The 20,710-nt window shown below is 45.7% G+C and overlaps 1 protein-coding gene across 1 annotated transcript; it reads left to right on the plus strand.

Annotated features, from left to right (window-relative positions):
- Positions 1-13,654: 13,654 nt before the first annotated feature.
- SIGLECL1 (SIGLEC family like 1) lies at positions 13,655-19,226 on the plus strand (the record flags this gene model as incomplete). The annotated part of the gene is given in 7 exon segments (XM_079724135.1): positions 13,655-13,676; positions 14,028-14,119; positions 14,123-14,309; positions 14,456-14,555; positions 18,111-18,250; positions 18,438-18,548; positions 19,216-19,226. Coding segments are annotated over 7 exon segments (663 nt in total).
- Between the last annotated feature and the right edge of the window lie 1,484 nt (positions 19,227-20,710).

Here is a 20,710-nt window from a genome sequence, read left to right on the forward strand (position 1 = left end):
CGCCCTTGCCCCCAACCCCAGAACCAGGCTGGAGCCCAGAAAATGCACCTCTGAAGAAAATGTGTACCAGGCACCGATTCTTGAAGACTTGACTGCCCTCTGAGCCAGAGCTTATAAATGAGAAGGTGAAGCTCCTTGGAGTGGCTAAAGGTCACAGAGAGTCCTAGGTTCAAATCCAGGCCCTGGTAACCCTAAGGGTGTTATATCAGGCAAGTCACTTTAGCTCTCTGTGCTTCAGTTTCCTTCTCTGTAAAATGGGGATAATATCCATTAGGGACATTGTTTAGTGGGAAAAATGCACTTTGGGAGTTGTTAACTACCTTGTTATGTGTTAAGTTTACCTCAGGATGGAGGGAGATGTCAGCTTTTGGCTCTACCACGTATTTCTATTTTGCCTGACTGTTTTTAAGAACATGAATTATTTTCTGTTTGTTTGTTTTTCTGGGAGGGAGGAGATAAAACATGTATTATTTTTTTTTAAGTAAATCTAAATTTACCTCTCTGGGTGGAGACCACATTTCCCAATACATGTATCTAACAAAGGACACCCAGAATATATAACGAATATATATTTTTAATAATAAATAATTTAAAAATAAATTTGAGGGCTTCCCTGGTGGCACAGTGGTTAAGAATTCACCTGCCAATGCAGGAGACACGGGTTCAAGCCCTGGTCCGGGAAGATCCCACATCCCACGGAGCAACTAAGCCCATGCGCCACAACTACTGAGCCTGTGCTCTAGAGCCCGCGAGCCACAACTACTGAACCCGCGTGCCACAACTACTGAAGCCAGCGTGCCTAGAGCCCGTGCTCCGCAACAAGAGAAGCCACCACAATGAGAAGCCCGCGCACCGCAATGAAGAGTAGTTCCCGCTCACCCTGACTAGAGAAAGCCCACATGCAGCAACAAAGACCCAACGCAGCCAAAAACAAATAAATTAAAATAATAATAATAATAATAAATAAATATATATTTTTTTAAATAAATAAATTTGAAAAAAAATTTAAAGGGCTATGTAAAGAGCTTCCACAAATCAATTAGAAAAAGGCAGACAACCGAAGAGAAAGACAAGATAGTCAAATGGCCAATAAGCATACAGAAAAGTATTCAACTTCTGTAGCTGTCAAGGAAATAAAAATTAAAACCACAATGGTGCCAACTGCATAGTTACACTGGCTAAGATAATAAAAATAATATCAAGGAAATCAAGTGTTGAGGATATTACGCTAAGTGAAATAAACAAGTTACAGAATGACAAATGCTGCATGATTCCAGCTATAGGAAGTACTTAAGGAAATCAAACTCTGAAACAGAAGGTAGAGGGGCCCTGGGGGAGACTCAGAGAAGGGGAGTTAGGAAGTTCCTCTTCAATAGGTGTAGAGTTTCATTTTTGCAAGATGAAAACATTCTAGAGATTTGATGGCCAACAATGTGCATATAATTAACACTACTGTACCGTGCACTTAAAAATGGTTAAGATGGTAATTTTTATGTTATTTTTTTTTACCACGATTTTTTAGAAAGTACTATATAGTGGTTACCAGGGGCTGGGGACTGGGGGTGTCGGTGGACAGTTAATGTTTGGTGGGTACAGAATTTCAGTTTCGGATGATGCAAAAGTTCTAGAGATGGATGGTGGTGATGGTTGCACAATGTGAATATGCTTAATGCCATTGAATCGTACACTTGAAACATGGTTAAACCAGTATGTCATGAATACTTCATCACAATAAAAAATGTTTCCTTAAAGAACATCAAGTGTTGGTGAAGATGTGGAGCAACTGGAACTCTCCTACACTGCTGGTAGGAGTGAGAATTGGTACAACCACTTGGCAAAGCATTAGTCACTCTCTACTAACACTGAGCACATGAGACAGCCATTCAACTCCCAGGTGTGCACCCAACAGAAGCACGTACACGTTCACCCGATGTATACAAGAGTGTTCATAGCAGTGCTTGTTGTAATGGCTGAAAACAGGATCCTGCCCAAATTCCCATCAACAGTAAGACAGGTGACAACAAGGTCCTACTGTATAGCACATGAAACTATATTCAGTATCTTGTAGTAAGCCATAGTGGAAAAGAATATGAAAAAGTACATATATATATACATATATATACATATGGCTGAATCACTGTGCTGTACACCAGAAACTAACACAACATTGTAAATCAACTATACTTCAGTCTAAAAAAAAAAACAAAAACAGTAAGACAGGTAAATAGATAGTAAATTATTCACGCAATGGAAAAAGTAACAACTGCACACAACATGTATGAATCTTCCAAACAATGTTCAGTGAAAGAACCCAGACACAAAGCATACATACTATGTGATATCCTTGATATGAGGTTCAGACAAAACTAATCTTAAAAAAAAGGAAAAAAAAGTTAAAAAGCAGCTTTCACTGCTGAGGGCCCAGATTCAGTCCCTGGTTGGGGGACTAAGATCCCACAAGCCATGTGGCACAGCTGAAAAAAAAAAAAAACAACCCTAATCTTAGGTATTAGAAGTCCACATACTGGTTACCCTGAGTGGGTAGTGGCTGTAGGAGGGCAGGCAGTAGGGGTATCCTGGGGCTTCCAGTAAGGATCTGTTTCTTGATCTGGGCATTCATTGCTCAGATATATTCACTCTATGAAAGGTTGTTTTTTTTTTTAATACTGGGTCCTACTTCTATCCTTTTTTTTTTTTTCAAATTTATTTTTGGCTGCATTGGGTCTTTGTTGCTGTGCACAGGCTTCTTCTAGTTGCGGCGAGCGGGGGCTACTCTTTGTTGCAGTGAGTGGGTTTCTCATTGCAGTGGCTTCTCTTGTTGCGGAGCATGGGCTCTAGGGCACCAAGGCTTCAGTAGTTGCAGCACACAGGCTCAGGAGTTGTGGCGCACGGGATTTGTTGCTCTGTGGCGTGCAGGATCTTCCCGGACCAGGGCTTGAACCCATGGTCCCTGCATTGGCAGGCAGATTCTTAACCACTGCACCACCAGGGAAGTCCCTATGAAACATTTTTGAGTCAAACAATTGTGATGTGTGCTCTTTTCTATATGAATATTACTCTTGAATAAAATTTACATTAAGCTTTAAAAAGATGATCCTTGTAAGTTTCTAACTCTGATTTCCATCAAACTACAAGCTTCCCCAGGGCAGGGACAGTACTATGTCCAGCCTTGTGTTTTCGGAGCCTAGCCTTGGACACAACACATAAACTGGACTCAGTAAACCTTTGAAATGATTTGCACTCAAGTGCAAGGGGAAGACACAGCCGGGCTCTGCTGAGGCTTCCCATGTTGTTTCCAGCCCAAGCTTCTCTCCTAGGTTCTGAATCCCAGTGTCCTCCTCCACATCTCTCCCTGATTGACTACAGGTGCTTTGCTTTCAGCGTATCCCAAGCCGGACTCTGCATCATCCCTCAAGCCTGGTTCTCCCCTGGGTCCTCCATCCAGGATTTGAGAATGTCCGTTGAGTAGCATGGTGCCTGACTCCCAATATCAGCCAAGGAGAGGATCTCACCCTTGTGCCTGGATTAGCTCCATCTCCCCACCAGGACACAATTTCTGGCCCAGCACTTCTTAGATCTTGTGAAATAGGCCTCCTCCCCTTCTCCAGTCTCTCTGGTTTCCATTTAGGTTCCTCTCTGTCTGTTCCTCCAAGAGGCCACTGTCTGAACCACTTCCTCAATCTGGTGAGTCTGCATCTTTTCCTCTCCCCGGGGGTTGTAAGCTTCCCCTGGCCACTGTATAAAGTGCCTCAAGACTCAGCTACCAGGTCCCGGAGTATTCAAGGCCCAGCTTTCAGCATGAAGCCTTCTTCAACCCTGTGCTATCATCTGGGGAATATTCTTTTGTTAATATTTATTTATTTATTTGCATTGGGTCTTAGTTGCAGCAGGCAGGCTCACCAGCTCCTTAGTTGCAGCTTTTCAGTTCCTTAGTTGTGGCATGAGAACTCTTACTTGCAGCATGCATGTGGGATTTAGTTCCTGGACCAGGGATCAAACCCGGGCCCTCTGCACTGGGACCACAGAGTCTTAACTACTGTGCCAACAGGGAAGTCCCCTGGGGAAGATTCTGGAACTCCCTCCTCTGGAACCCCACGGACCTCATTCATCTCTCCACTGTAGTTTTAATCACAGGGCCTAGAGGCTGTCTAACCTGTCTTAGTGAAGGCAGGGGAGGGCAGCTATTAAAACTGTAAGCCCCTAACCCTCCTACATTGTTGGTAGGGATGTAAATTGGTACAGCCATTATGGAGAGCAGTATGTAGGTTCCTTAAAAAACTAAAAATAGAGTTACCATATGATCCTGCAATCCCACTCCTGGGCATATATCCAAAGTAAACTCTAATTCAAAAAGATACATGCACCCCAATGTTCACAGCAGCACTATTTACAGTAGCTAAGACATGGAAACAACCTAAATGTCCATCAAGAGTTGAATGAATCAAGAAGATGTGGTATTCATATACAATGGAATATTACTCAGCCATCAAAAAGAATGAAATAATGCCATTTGTAACATCATGGATGGACTGAGAGATTATCATACTAAGTGAAGAAAGTCAGACAGAGAAAGACAAAAACCATATGATATCACTTACATGTGGGACCTAAAATGTGACACAAATGAACTTACCTATGAAACAGAAACAGACTCAGTGATAGAGAACCGACTTGTGGTTGCTGAGGAGGGGAGGGGTGGAAGAAGGGAGTGGATGGATTGGGAGTTTGGAATTAGCAGATGCAAACTATTATATATAGAATGGATAAACAAGGTCCTACTGTACAGCACAGGGAACTATATTAAATATCTTGTAATAAACCATAATAGAAAAGAAAAAAATTGTAAGCCCTTTCCTAATAACCACAAAATGGACAAAATCCAAATATCTATCAATGGATGAGTGGATAAACAAAATGTGCTCCATCCATACAATGGCATATCATTCAGCCATAAAAGCACAGATACACGCTACGACATGGATGAACTTCAAAAATGTGCTAAATGAAAGATGCAAGACACAAATGGTCACATATTGTAAAATTCCATTTATATGAAACATCCAAAATAGGTAAATCCATAGAGACTGAAAGCAGATTAGGGGCTGCCGGGGGCTTTGGGGAGGAGGAACTGGAGAGTAACTGTTTAATGGGTATGGAGTTTCTTTTTGGGGTGATGGAAAATGTTTTGGAACTAGATAGAGGTGTTGGTTACAAAACATTGTGCATATACTAAATGCCACTAAATTGTTCACTTTAAAATGGTTAATTTTTTTTTTTTTTTTTTTTTTTTTTTTTTTTTTTTTTGCGATACGCGGGCCTCTCACAGTTGTGGCCTCTCCCTTTGCGGAGCACAGGCTCCGGACGCGCAGGCTCAGCAGCATTGGCTCACGGGCCTAGCCACTCTGCGGCATGTGGGATCTTCCCGGACTGGGGCACGAACCCGTGTCCCCTGCATTGGCAGGCGGACTCTCAACCACTGCGCCACCAGGGAAGCCCTAAAATGGTTAATTTTATGTCATGAGAATTTCTCCTTGATTAAAATAATACTAATACTAATACTAATAATAGTAATTTAAAGTCCTTCCACCAGGATACGAGCACCTGCTTCACCACTTAACCTCTTGCTACTACCACTTGTTCATGTGTCAAATGGGGATGACAGCATTCCTTAGCTCATTTTGTTGTTTTGAGAATTCAGTGAATTCACGCCCACAGGCATGGTGCAGTGCCCTGTGCTTGGTGAGCCTGCAGTGACTGTCACCTGCAGGTGGCTGGTCAGAGTGCACCCAGACAAACACTGCCCAGGTAATCATTAAACTTACTAAATGTGTGGCACCCTGATCAAGTGGGTGTTTCTGTGGTCATGGGTAAAGGATGTTGACATGCAAGTTGGCAAAGGAGAAGTATGAGGCTTATTTCAAGTCTTCGTGGTCAGGGTCCTGTTTCAATTCCCTGCTCTTTCTTCACCTGTTCCCACTGAGTCAACAACTCCCTGATCTGTCCCCTTTTCTCTATCCCAGCCTGGCCTCTCTCCCCTGATCATTAAAACACCCTCTTCGTGGGCTTCCCTGGTGGCGCAGTGGTGAGAGTCCGCCTGCCGATGCAGGGGACACGGGTTCGTGCCCCGGTCCGGGAAGATCCCACATGCCGCGGAGCGGCTGGGCCTGTGAGCCATGGCCGCTGAGCCTGCGCGTCCGGAGCCTGTGCTCCGCAACGGGAGAGGCCACAGCAGTGAGAGGCCCGTGTATCACAAAAAACAAAAAACAAAAAAACCCACCCTCCTCCTCAAAAATCTGGGCTCCGGTGTCATCCCATCCAGCCCATCACCACCACCAGCAGCAGAGGGAGCGAATACGCCGCTCCAACTCCGTCCCTCCCCTCCTAAATGTCCTTCCATGCCTGACCCTTTCCCTCAAGATGAAGCATCAACTTCAGTGAGAGTTATTCAAGAATTTTCACACTCACACCTTCATCTACCCTTGGCACTCCCTGGTGGCCTAGTGGTTAGGATTTGGCGCTCTCATCTACCCTAAACACACCCCATTTTAGCCACCACTTCACACATCCTAGTCACATCCCTGTCACTTCTTGAAGATCTCATACCCCTTCCTGTCTCTCCAACCTTCATTCATATGGTCCCATCCCACTATAATATTGTCCCCTTTCTCCATCTTTGCGATACATGCTTATCCTTTGAGATCTGGCTCAAATATCACTTCCTCAAACAAGCTATCAATACATTCCCTGCTTTACCCTGCCCCACCCCTGCACTTTCCCGTGGGTGGATTACAGTACGGTTTATCCACCTCAGCACTATTGATATCTGGGCATTTGGGGGCCGAATGATTCTCTGTTGTGCGGGTGCATCTTGTGCATTGTAGGATGCCAAGGAGCACCTCTGATCTCTATCCATGAGATGTCAGTAGCTTCCCCTGACCAGTTTTGACAACCAACAATGTCTCCAAACATTACCAAATGCCCGTAGGACAGCAAAAAGTCCCCCACCCCCAGCAGAACCACTGGGTTAGAGCCCCCTCCTCTGCACTCACACAGATACTTCAGTGGAACGAAAAACTTTCCCCAGTTCTTCTTTTCAAAGTCACCACAAACACCACTTCTTCACTCCTGGAAAAGTTTCGAAACAATTAAGCGCATTTCAGTTCCTTTGCATCGAATTCATGAGGGGAGCCTTGGGAAATTCCTACATTTGCCCCTCATTTCTTTGTTCCCCAAACTTATTTTTGTTGTTGTTTCCAATCTGCATTCTACCACACACCGAGAACCACAAGAGGAGGAAGATACAGTTTCTGCCTCAGAGGAGTTCAAGTTCATGGGGTAAGGTTTGGGGAAGGAACAGAAATACGTAACCTATTAAAACACAGTGTGATGAGGTTCCTATCATGATGGACATAGGGTATTAAGAGAAAAGCAGGAGTTGGCCAAGCAGAGAAAATGAAAAGCAACCCAGGTAGTAATAACATCAGGTGTAAAACAAGGAGGTGGGAGAGGATCTGGCAGCTGTTTGGGCAAGAGGGATCAGTGTGCAGTAGTGAGACCTGGGCTAAAGGAGACAAGGTGAGGTCACATCCCTAGAAACCTTGACTGGTCTCTGCTCTCCAAAGACTTTGTAGCCATGTTGAGGAGGCTGGACTTCATCCTTCAGTCTGTCACACAGAAAACAAATCTGGATTAAGATAAAAAGAGAGTTTATTCAAAGGGATTATTGCAATAAGGGGAATGGGATTATTGCAACAGGGAAAAGGAAACTTCTCTTTGTTAAAAAACAAGTCTTAATAAAGTTTAAAATATGGAAGTCATACAAAGCATCTCTTCCGATCACAGTGGAATAAAACTAGAAATCGATAACAGAAAGGAAACTGGAAAATTCACAAATATGTGGAAATTAAACCGCACGCTCTTCAACAATCAAGAGTCTAAGAAGAAATCACCAGGGAAATTAGAAAATACCTTGGGACAAATGAAAACCAAAACACATACCAAAATTTATGGGATTCTGTCAAAGCAGGGCTAAAAGAAAAATTTATAGCTGTAGACACTTACATTAAAAAAGAAGAAAGATCTTAAGCCACATAATTTTACAGACTAAGAAGCTAGAAAAACAAAACAAAACTAAACCTAAAGCTGGCAGAAGGAAATAAATAATAAAGATGAGAATGGAGATAAATGAAAGAGAATAGAAAACCAATAGAAAAAATCAACAAAACTAAAAGTTGATTCTTTGAAAAGATCAACAAGACTGACCAACTTTTTTAAAATATAAATTTATTTATTTAATTTTTGGCTGTGTTGGGTCTTCGTTGCTGCATGTGGGCTTTCTCTAGTCGCAGTGAGTGGGGGCTACTCTTCGTTGCACTGTTTGGGCTTCTCATTGTGGTGGCTTCTCTAGCTTCAGAGCACGGGCTCTAGGCGTGAGGGCTTCAGTAGTTGTGGCACGTGGGCTCAGTAGTTATGGCTCGCAGGCTCTAGAGCGCAGGTTACATGGTTGTGGCGCACAGGCTTAGTTGCTCTGCGGCATGTGGAATCTTCCCCGACCAAGGCTCAAACCCATGTCCCCTGCATTGGCAGCCAGATTCTTAACCACTGTACCACCAGGGAAGTGCAATACTGACCAACTTTTAACTAGATCAACTAAGAATGAAAGAGAAAAGACTCAAATTACAAAAATCAGAAATGAAAGTGAGAATATTACTACTAATTTTACAAAAATAAAAAAAAAGATTGTGAGAGTACTATTAACAGTTGTATAGCAACAAATTGGGTAACCCAGATGAATGGATAAATTCCTAGAAACACACAATCTACTAAGACTAAATCATGAAGAAATAGAAAATCTGAATGGACCTGTAACTAGTAATAAGATTGAATCAGTAATATAAAACCTCACAACAAAGAAAAGCTCAGGACCAGATGGCTTCATGAATGAATTCTACCAAACATTTAAAGAAGAATTAATATCAATCTTTATTAAACTCTTCCAAAAAATCAAAGAGTAGGGAACACTTCCTAACTCATTCTTTGAGGCCAATGTTACCCTGATACAAAAGCCAGACAAAGAGACTACAAGAAAATAAAACTACAGACCAATATTCCTTAGATATGACAGCAAAACAGAGACAACAAAAGAGAAGTGAAAAAATTGGACTTCACCAAAATTAAAAACATTTGTGTATCTAGTAACATTATCAACATAGTGAAAAGGCAACACACAGAATGGGAGAAAATATTTGCAAATCATATCTCTGAAAAAGGATTAACATCTACAAGATATAAAGAGCTCCTAAAACTCAACAAATACAAATGATCCAATTTTTAAAATGTCAAAGACTTGAATAGACGTTTCTCCAAAGAAGATATAAAAGTAATAATGAAATATTACTTCATACCTATTAGGATGGCTATTATCAAAGAAAGAAAAAATAGGGAGGTTGATGAAGTTTCAGAGAAATTGGAACCCTTGTGCATTGCTGGTGAGAATGTAAAATGTTGAAGCCACTGTGGAAAACAGTCTGAAGGATCCTCAAAAAATTACAGATAGAATGACCATATGATCCAGTAATTCCACTTCTGGGTATATACCCCAAAGAAATGAAAGCAAGGACTCAAACAGGTATTTGTAAACCAATGTTCATAGTAGCAGCATCACAATAACCAAAAGGTGTAACAACCAAAGTGTCTATCGGCAGATGAATGGATAAACAAAATGTGTCAAATATATATATATATATATATATATATATATATATATATATATATATATATATACACATACATACCACACACACACACACACACACCAGAATATTATTCAGCCTTAAAAAGGAAAGAAATCCTGTTACATGCTACAACGTGGATGAACCTTGAAAACATTATGCTAAGTGAAATAAGCCAAACACAAAAGGATAAATATTATGTGGTCCCACTTATATGAGGTACTTAGACTAGTCAGATTCCTAGAGAAAGGAAGTAGAATGGTGATTACAAGGGGTTGAGGGGAGAGAGGAGTGGGAGGTATTGTTTAATGGTTACAGAGTTTAAATTTGGGATGATGGGAAGTTTTCTGGAGATGGATAGAGGTGATGGTTGCACAGCAATGTGAATGTACTTAGTGACACTCAATTATACACTTGGAAATGATTAAAATGATAAATTTTATGTAATGTATATTTTATCACAATTTTTTAAGGTAAGAAATGGATTTATTTAGAGAGAAACACACTCCACAGACATAGTGTGGGCCATCTCAGAAGGTGAGAAAAGGCCTATCACAGTTTTTAAAAAGAATATTGTGCCGTATTCCTGGTCAAATTGTCCCCAGATTCATCTGTTAATTCAATGAAATCCCAATCAGAATTCTGGAAGGTGTGTGTGTGTGTGTGTGTGTGTGTGTGTGTGTGTGTGTGTGTGAATGAGAGCCATCAGGGTGAGCGTAGAGTTTTTTGTTTTTGAAATTTTTTAATTGAAGTATAGTTGATTTACAATGGTGTGTTAGTTTCAGGTGTACAGCAAAGTGACTATTTTTTTTCAGATTTTTTTCCATTATACGTTATTACAAGATATTCAATATAGTTCCCTGTGCTATACAGTAGGTCCTTGTTGTTTATCTATTTTATATATAGTAGTGTGTATACGTTCATACCAAACTCCTAACTTACCACCCCCCACCCATGGTTTTCATTAACATGGTCAAAAAAGGCTTCTCTGAGAAGAAAATTGACTCCTAAATTTCCATAGCACCACCCACACTACTGATTGGCTCAAGCCCTGAAGATTGATTCCCCTTCCCCCCACCACGCCCCCCACACACAAAGAGGTGAGGGGGGCATGTGCTTTCAGCTCCTGATTGGCTCTTGCAGCTGTGCATCAACTCCCAAAGCTTCGTCTGCCTCATTGATTGGCCGTGGCCTACTAATCCATGCAGTCGCTGATTGGCTATGAAACAGGCCCATGCAGTAGCTGATTGGCTGCCGGGTAGACGCGTACAGCGCATGCGCAGGAGGCACACAGCCTGGATCCAGAGCAGTTTCCACGTGCCCCTGAGCTGCAGCCTTCGACTTACAGACAGGCCCCGGCATTGGGCCTCGCGGGGCCTCGCCGGGCCTCAGGGGGCCGCGCTGGGCCTGTTGGCTTTCCCGTCAGTTATTGAGTGTAGAACCTGCGTTGGGACTGTCCAAACTGGGCTTCCATGAAAGTAGGGCATCTCTGTCAGTCAGCGTGACCTTGGGCAGCTAAGCATCTACGACATCAGTGAGGCCTCCCAAGGTGGCTGTCCGGCCTGAGAGGCCCCCGAGAGCCCCTTAGTCGGAAAGGCCAATTCTGGATCAGATTGGGAGGCTCCCTGAGAGCTAGCTCACCAACTAGCCAGTCAGTTCACCAGGAGCCTGTCTCTGTATTTGTCAGCCTGCCACCAAGTGGGTCACCCAGTCAGCCTGAAGGGGAACTAGGGGGTCACCAATATCAGTAAGACCACCAATCGGTGTGTCGATGGAGGATCAGGCTAGTGCCCTGATGAGTCAACAGTTAGTCCCCTCGTTAATCAGTTAATCAGATCATCCACCCCCTTCACAGCCTGCCCTGTTAATCAGTCACATTAGGCCCCCTGTAAATCAGCCTCTTAATAAGCTAATCCCCCTACAAGGCACTCAGTCATTAGTCACACAGTTATCCCGCGTATAAACCAGCTGATCAGTTTCACTGTTAGTCCTTGGTTTCTCTAGAAAATTCGTTTTCCAGGCAACCTAAGTAGGTCAGTCGTCCAAAATTCAGTCCCGCCCTTAGGAAGTCTGGAAAGCCCTTTGCATTACTTACGTTCTGCTGAGGGGTTGTGCTGAGGATAAAGAATCTCCTGGAACCCTTGGAATGAGAGACAAAGGTCAAATTGAGAGGAGAAGTGATGGATGAAGGGCAATAGAAGGGCAGGAAAAAAAAGAGGGTAGGATTCATCCCATGTATCTCTAAAGGCTGGCAGAGAGGAGCAAGAAGAAATCCGAAGTTTAGAGCTAGGCTGATCATCACATCTCAAACAATCAAGCCCACTCATGTTACAGATGAAGAAAGAAAAGGAAAACCAGAGAGAGGAAAATGGTTGACCAAGGTTATTCCATGATTTACTGGCTAAGCCTGGGCCAGGACCCAGACAGGTCTCGTTTCAACACCCAAATGCAGTTTTAAATCAGAGAACGGAAAAGGAAAAAAAAAATTTGGCAGTGCAAAAAGGGAATGGTTGCGGGGTGTGAAGAAGAGAAAATACTTCATTACCTGGAAGCCTGGACAGCATCTTATTTATGTAAGTAGGAGAAAGGAAATCTGTTTTGACATGTGGGGATTAAGGGTTGGTACAGAATCCACTCAAAGGGGTCCTGTAAAGCACGTAGAAATACGGAACAGGAAAGTGGGTGGGGGTGGGGGAGAGGAAATAAAATATTAGAAAAAAAAAAGAAAGCAGCTCCATGACCCTGGCCTCCTGGCTCAGTAAAGGTATCAGCTCCCCTGTAGCTACGAATCAACCCATTGCTGCCCTAGATGATAACACCAAGGACAGATCCCACACTATTTGGAGTCTTGAAGAGCAAGAATGGACCCAGCCGATCCACAACATACTCAAAAGGGACAACACGACATACTTACTCTATGCAGATCTAGGAGCACACACGAGTGCTTTGCTGAGGGAGAATATCGATCTCTCCGTGTCAGTGACATTCAATCTCATGCAATGGATGGTTTGGAAAGGACTCCAGAAGGCGTTCTGGTAATTGTGTGGCTTTTGCCTCACCTGGTTCTGGGCTTTACAAAATCTTAGGCATTTCATTTTTACAACCATAATACAACTCAACTGGCACAGCTGATAACATTTTTCCCCCCCCGAATAGGAATGGTGAAGGGGTGGGGGAGTGAGTTGCCCAGCAGCATCCAGCCAGTAAGAGTTGGAGGTGTAAATGATCATAGATCAGCTGGGGGGCGGGGCAGAGCCTAAGGGAAGAGATGGATTGGGAGGGAGAAGGCAGGGTAGCGGGGAGCAGGCGAAGAGACGGGTAAAGAATCGAAGGCAATGTAGATCCTCAGAAAATCCACTCATCCTGGCTTGAAAGTCAAGGTTCGGGTTCAAGCTCTGCCACCTTAAGCAGCTCTCTTCAGTTTGCTCACCTAGACACTGAGGTGTGCCGCTTCCATACAGAGAAGGGAAACATACTTGTGAAAACCCACCCAATAATAACAATCCCAGCTTCTATGAGGTTGTTGGATTAAGGCAGGGGTACCAAATGAGCTAATGGGCGGGAAAGCACTTTGCAACCTGGACCACTGGGCATCACTGAAGTGTCCATGAGGGTCCCTTGTCTCCAAGTTTTGGGGTCCAATCTGTCTCTCTCCTCCAGACCTGACCCAGAAACCAGAGCGCCACATCCCAGAGATTCTTGCAGCTGGGGGACATAGGTCCTTGGCCTGTGCCTTCAGAGGCACTTGCAGAGAAACCAAAGCCCTCTTCCTGTCCTGGAAAAGGCCCAATGTGGCCTCTAACACAGGCGGCTCCAGCAACTCCTCGTGCTTGGTGCTGCATTTCACCCTGGAGCCTAAGGACCACGGCACCACCCTCTGATGTCATCTGAACTTCTCCCCAGCTAACTTGACCGGGAGTAGCATGGTCAGGCTCCAGGAGGCCTGTGAGTGCTGGTGGGCAAGGGAAAATCCAGAGTCTGTGAGGAATGGTGAGCTCCAGAGAAAGACCTAAGTCCTGGGTTGGGAGACAAAAGCAGTCTGGGGAGCAGTCTCATCTTCCCCTAAGTTCTGGGCTGAAAGGCCAGAGGTAAGAGCCAGACTCAGACTCTGCTGAGTCTCAGGCAGATGAGGAGAGAAGATGAAGGGGAACTAGTCTGAGTCCCAGCCCCTCTGGGCTTCCAGAAAGTCTTTCTGAAGCCCCGTGTGAATCACAAATGAGGAGAAGGCAGGGTCCTGGAGGAAGCAGAGAAGGGAAGTCAGGGTGCTTGCTGACTCTTGACCCTGCTTCCCTACAGCCCCCGCCAGGCTGCTTTATTCTTCTTGTTCCTTGGAGAAGACTCTGCAGTACAGCTGTTCCTTCCGTGGGATCCCCAGGCCCTCCGTGCAGTAGTTGATGGGAGGTGTTCCCATGGGTCTGAACAACATGATATATATCCTCCAGGTGACTTTTAGCATAGTTGCGCCTTGGGCCAACAGCACCATCAGCCTCCTCGGGGAGCCTGACATAATCATGGGCCTCCACTGTGAGGGGAAGAACCAATATGGAATCCATACTTCAAGCATCTTCCTCATACCAGGTAAGTACACAGGGGTCTAGTTGCTGGGCTAGAACGACAACACCTAGGGACGAGGATGAGGCTGGGTACAGAGCCAGAGGAAAGAGTAGTGGCTCCGAATTTACAGCCTCAGGAGAAAAGCTACTCTCACTTCCCTCTGATTCCAGATAAGAATTCAGTTTCCAACGCGTTCGTGAAAGGGCTGATCCAGGGCATTGTGTATGGATCCGTTGCATCAGCACTATTCTTCTTCCTTGTCCTCCTTGCATGAGTATCAAGTTAAAATTCAACAGCAAGCCTTCCCCAAAGCCTGCCACATTTATTTACATTCTTTATTTCCTTCCTTATGATTCTTCCAGTTAGTTCAGCTCTGTCAGTTTTCTTGATACAGACGCTTACATCATTAAATTTCAGCCATTCTTCTTTTCCAGTTTTCCATTTAAGGCCATAAATTTCCCTGTAAAGCATGACTGTAGCTGAATCTCACAAGTTTTAGTATAAAGTCTTTTAATATCTTTTGGCTAAAATATCTCTAATTTCCATTATTCGTTTTTGACCCATAGAGGTTTTTTTAGAGGCATCAATATTTTCTAATAATCCTCTTTTCTTTATTTCTATTTAAATCCAATAAGGTCAAAGAATATGCTATGCATGATTTCGGTTCTTTATTTCTTTGTGACAAAATTTTTGTTTAGTTTATATAAATAAATATTCCAATGTGGGCTTGAAAAGAATATGCATTCTACACTTGTTGAATGCAGTGTTTTATATAAATATTATATATATGTACATGTATATATGTGTATATATATATATCCTTTAAACCAACTTTATTAATCATGTGGTTTAAATCTTCTCGAGCTGTACTGTGACTTCTGCCTGGTGCCCCTCCCTACACTTCATCTCCCATCCCTGAACCCCTCTCTTACCTGGCTGACGCTTACTCATTGTTTAGGACTCAGCTCACAGCTCTTCCATCACGTGCTCCAGGAAACCTTCCCTGGTACCTGGGCTGGGTGCCTTTTCAGGGCCCCCATAGCCATCTGGACTTTGGGGTATTAGCACTACAGGTTTCACTCTGATGTGACTAAGTGTGGATATCTTTTTTCGTTTGTTGTTATATTTGTTTGGCCTCTTTAATCTCTTCTTTGGAGTCTTTTATCAGTCCTGGAAAAGTCTCAGACATTCTTTCATATATGCCTCTGCCCTTTCCTTTCACTATGGGATTCTCATTTAATATTTTTCAAACCTCCTTTCTCTTTTTTTTTTCCTCTAACCTTGTCTCCTGTATTTTCCAAGGATATAGACAAGTAAACAAGTGCTGTGTTAGAGGCCTGCACAAGGAAGAGACTAAGGGAAACTTACCCCTTCAATATCTCCTTATCCCTTGGGAGCGAGCATCAATACTGCCCAGAAATCCCTCAGCCCGCCTCTAGTCAGCCCTTTCCAACATAGCACTCTGTCAGTACTACAAATGTTTTCCTTTTTCCCCCAACTCTCTTATCTCCTCCCCTCTCACTCTTAGCCATAAGGTTTCCCTACTTCGCAGGAAAAAAGCAGCTCCCCAAACCTACAGAGTTATTTACCACTGGCACTGATGATTTACTCCTTGCCTTTTTCAGAGAAAGAGGCATCCCTCTTCCCGTCCAAGGTTAGCCCTACCTCCTTTGCTTGGGCATCCATGTCCTCCACGCTTCATTCATCATTCCTCCTGTCTCTTAAATTATCAATCACTCTTTCTTCACTGGCTCTTTCTCTGAATTATATAAGCATGTCCAAATCTCTCCCACCTCAGCCCCACAAACTCCTTCTTTGTACCATCCAGTGTTTTGTTTTGTTTTGTTTTGTTTTTGAGAGAGAGAGAGAGAAGAGCTTACATCCACTTTCTGATTCTCATCACCCTTACATTCTTCAGTCCACTTCAATACGCTCTCCAGCACCATGCCACTGAAATGACATTGTCTAAACCAACCAGTCATCCTTATTCTCAAAAATCCAATAGCAGATGTTCTTTTTCTGGTTCACCTTTAAGTGACATTTATCACTGGGTGGCCATCTGTGATTGGATCCTACCCAGTGGCTCCTTTCCGGAGAGAAGAAATATGGCAAAGCCATCTGCTGAAAGTGATGTGGGTGGGAGCAGGGGTGAGGGGTAGAGAATGAAGAAGGAGGACAGTGTTAGGTGTGGTTAGAATAGCCACTGAGGAGAAAAATTGGGATCTGTACAAGGACAAGGAAAACACTTGGTAAGCAGCAGCAAAGGCCCAGCAGTGACTGGAGATTATTAAATTTTTTTGGAGATTATTCATTGTTAATGGCACCAAGCGTCATTGCCCTGGGATGTTTCCTCCCACCAGTGGTCATTGGAAAGATAGAGTAGATGATGGCATTGACCTAGGTTTGGGTCTTTGCAGGCAGGGTCCCATGGAAAGGTGATGGGGTGGGGGAAAGGGAGGCAGGGAGGCTGGAGGGAGAGAGCACTTCAAGTGGGCAACCTGTTGTACCCTGTGGGGTTGGGAAGGGAGGGAAACCAAGAGGGTCTTCACAGGTGCCGGAGAACATGGTGTCTTGGCCTTGAAGTTTCCACCTGTGGGATCAAAGAAGAGGAACACGAGATTGGAATGAGAGCACAGGAAAGCTGATAGAGTAGAACCAGGGAGAGCCTGGGGCATTGGGGTTCATATTTTCACAGTTGGAAAACTTTGGAGGATAATGGAACCTTGGTGGTTACTAAGGGAGATAAGTCGCATTCGTCAGAACTCTTCCAGTTGTGGGTGACAAGAGCTGAACTCAACAAGTTCAAGAGAACTTGACAGCAGTTCTGGTTGCTTGTTGTCATAATCCCCCGGCCCTATTACTTAAGCCATGATTTTAAGCCATGATCGTTTTAATGTATCTTACAATTTCATGGATCAGGAATGTGGTAGGACCCAACTGGATGATTCTTCCGCCCTCCTGTGGCATCTACTGAGGTCACGTGGTGGTAGTTAGCTAGCAGCTGGGCTGGGCTGTGGCATTTTGATGGGGACAGTCAGAAGATTGCTGGGCCCCTCCCCCTTTCCATGTCGTCTCAGGGCCTCTCATCGTGGTCTCTTCCAAGGCATAAGTTGCCAGTCCCCTTTAGGGCTAGACCTGGAATTGACACTGTCATTTCTGCCATATTCTTTTACAAAAAGTCGTAAGCTAGTCAAGATTCAAGGGGAGAGGAAATAAACCCCACCTCTCCATGGGAGGAGTGCCAAAAACTTACAACTGTGAAAAGACTAAGGGAACTCTCAGTACACTGATATGCACAAATATGCCAGAAATATTGAGAAAGAAAAGAGATGCAGAAGAGATTTCTCTAGGGAATGGCTTGGCTGGCCAGTGGTTAGGACCCCACGCTTTCACTGCCAAGGGTGTGGGTTCAATCCCTGGTCGGGGAACTAATATCCCACAAGCTGCGCAGCACAGCCAAAAAAATATTTTTTAATTAAAAAAAAGATTTGTCTATAAAAAAAATTGCATACATATCGAGACTTTAGGGGGCCAGGAGAGAAGCAGAGGAAAGACACAGTCATGAAGGGCCACCAGGCTGGAGGGCTGGGACTTTGTCCCGGGGGAAACGGGGGAGCCATGGGAGGGCTGTGAGCAGGAGGCTGGGAAGGGCGTCCAGGCCAAGAGAGTAGGAACTTGTATCCCCATTTGATGAGGGGAGTCGATGTTGGTCACAGAACCAGCAAATGGAGGGAAATTTGGTCTTCTGACCCCCCAGCCCAGGGCTCCTTCTGGGAACCAGGGGGTACAGAGCACAGCATTAACCACTGGGGCTCATTGCCTTAGAATGAAGATGAGTAAGTGGTGGGAGGAGAGTCATATTCCCATGGCCAATGAGGCCCTGATCCTCAAGAAACCAGAGCTGCTGGAGGAGCCAGAAACACCCAAGGAGTCTGAAGCTGAAACCTCACCTGCTTCTGTTACAGGTAAGTCCCTGGGCTGGGCTGCTGCACAGCTGAGGCCACCAGAGGGCATGCGTTAGACACAAAGATTCCCAGAGCCCCCGGATACCTGGCAACCGGCCGGGAGAGCCAGGGCTCAGCCTTAGCAGAGCATCTGTCTGCTTCTTCAAGCCGAGGCCCCATTCCAGCAGCCAAGCCCCCTGTGCCCCAGATGGTGACGACCCTGAGGGGTCCCAGCCCCACCTGCTGCCCCGCCCACAGGCAGCCCTTGCCCCACCAGGAAAGAAGAGCAAAGTCCAGAAGGGGGCTTATGAGTCCGCTTGTGCTGCCATAAGAAAGCACCACAGACTTGGGGGCTTAAACAACAGAAATTTATTTTTTCACTATTCTGGAAACTGCAAGTCCAAGATCAAGGTGTGGGCAGGATTAATTCCTTCTGAGGCCTCTCCCCTTGGCTTGTAGACAGTCATCTTCCTCTTGTGTCCTCACGTGGTCATCCATCTGTGTCCTAATCTCCTCCTTATGAGGGCACCAGTCCTATTGGATTAGGGCCCACCCATGTGACCTCATTTTACCTCATCTCTTTAAAGGCCCTGTCTCCAAACAAAGTCACATTCTGAGGTGCTGAGGACTAGGGCTTCGACGTATGGATGGGGTGAGGCGGGGAAGGGACACAATTCAGCCCATAACAGAGGCTTCAGGGAGCTAATTGGATCCCTCTGTTTGTGGGAGACCCTTAAAGGGGAAGGAGCTTGCCCACGGCAGAGAGACACCAGGATCTGTTTCTCCCATAGTCTAGGGCTCTTGAGAGCGAAAGAAGACCGCAGACACGTGGACTCCAGGACAGGTCAAGCCCAGCGCGTGGCTCACAGCCGCCTAGATCCAGCGGCCCGGGCAGACCTGCGCAGACCCGCAGGGCAGGAGCGGCGGCTACAATTCAGAAGCTAAGACCAGAGGCCCTGCTCAGCACTCACCCATTCACTGGGCAGACACCCGCTAGGCCACCTGTCAGCCCACACACCTGCCCCCTGCCCTGGAGGAGCGAGGTCTGGACCGGCCTCAGTCACCCAGGAGCACAGGTGAAATACAAGAACCCTGTAGGGGACAGTACTAGGGTATGGACTGTTACCATGGCAGAGGCCACATGGGGCCCTGTGAACCAGAGTCACAGTGACCACCAACCAAGTCCAGCCCCAGCATTCTACAGGGAGAGAAACTGAGACCTGTAGAAGGGAAATGAGACCCTATAGGTCCCTCTGCAGGGACTCTGGAGATAGTCCCCATCCCCACATGGCAATCAGGGAAACTGAGACTCACAGCGCCCCAGGCCACACAGCAAGACCTTGCCCTGCTCAGGACCCCTGGGTCCCTGGAGCAGCTGTCCGGGTCCCTGATCATTTTCTCCTGACCTTATAAGCCTCCAGTGCAGAGGCTGCAAACTCAAGCCCACAGGAGCCAGGCAGGTAGCAAAACAAGTGCCTGGCGGGACCGCATCCACCTTGAGAGCAGGTGCCCCACCTGAAGGGGCCGCCCCGCAGCCGCCATCTCCACTCCCACGCCTTCCACCACCCACCCGCCCCGAGCAGTAATAGGATCTCTATAGCCGGATCTGCGGGGGGTTTTTCCCCGGAGATCCAGATTTCCGTGGGAAATTTCTGGATTCAAACATGTTGGTAATCGAGACTATGTTTTTTAAAAAACAGCATGGGCCCAGGAAAAGCCATATGTGGGCCTCTCATTTGCAAATCTCGTCAGAAGCACAGACGTGGAGGGGCCTCCCTTTCTCTAAACCCAACGCCTGCCAACAGGAGGTTTCCTTCTTCAGAATTCAAACACCTCAGGCCAAGCGCAAACAGAGCCCCGGGCTCAGGGCTGCGAGGATGAGAACGAATCCCTGGTGGAGCCGGAAGATCCAGGAAGTCACTCACTCGTGCTGCCACAAACGTCCCCGGAGGCCTCCCGTGTGCCAGGCCCCGGAGTGAGGGCACGGAGCTGAGTCGGATCCAGGTCCTGCCCGCAAGGAATCTAGGTTGTCACAGCCTGCGTGGCCAGGGGCTGTGTACAGGGAGCCTCTGGGAGGGTGGGGGGCCGGCACTGGGGAAGGGGAGCTTGACCTCACCTGGGGAGCTGGAGCGTTGCCACCTGAGCTGGGAGGGGTGACGGCAGTCCAGGCACAGTAAGCCACAGGATCAAAACCAGGGGGCACCCAGGGGGCTTGGAGCGCTCCAGCCAGGGCAGGGCAAGCAGAGTGTCTTGGCAGGGGGCAGACGACAGGGAGAAACAAGCCAGGCAAGGTGCCACTGGCTGGGCCTGGATGAGGCTCCCTGCAAACAGGCCTCAGTCTTCACCCAATCCACTCTCAGGCGAATCAAGAGGGGTTGTGCCTGGCCGGCTCCCCCCACCCTCCAGAACGAACTGGGTGGAGAAGCCAGAGCTGGGGTATTGCATTAAAAAAAAATATATATATATATATATATATATATA

The sequence above is a fragment of the Hyperoodon ampullatus genome (assembly GCF_949752795.1).
Source record: "Hyperoodon ampullatus genome assembly, chromosome: 18".
Classification (NCBI taxonomy): Eukaryota; Metazoa; Chordata; class Mammalia; order Artiodactyla; family Ziphiidae; genus Hyperoodon; species Hyperoodon ampullatus.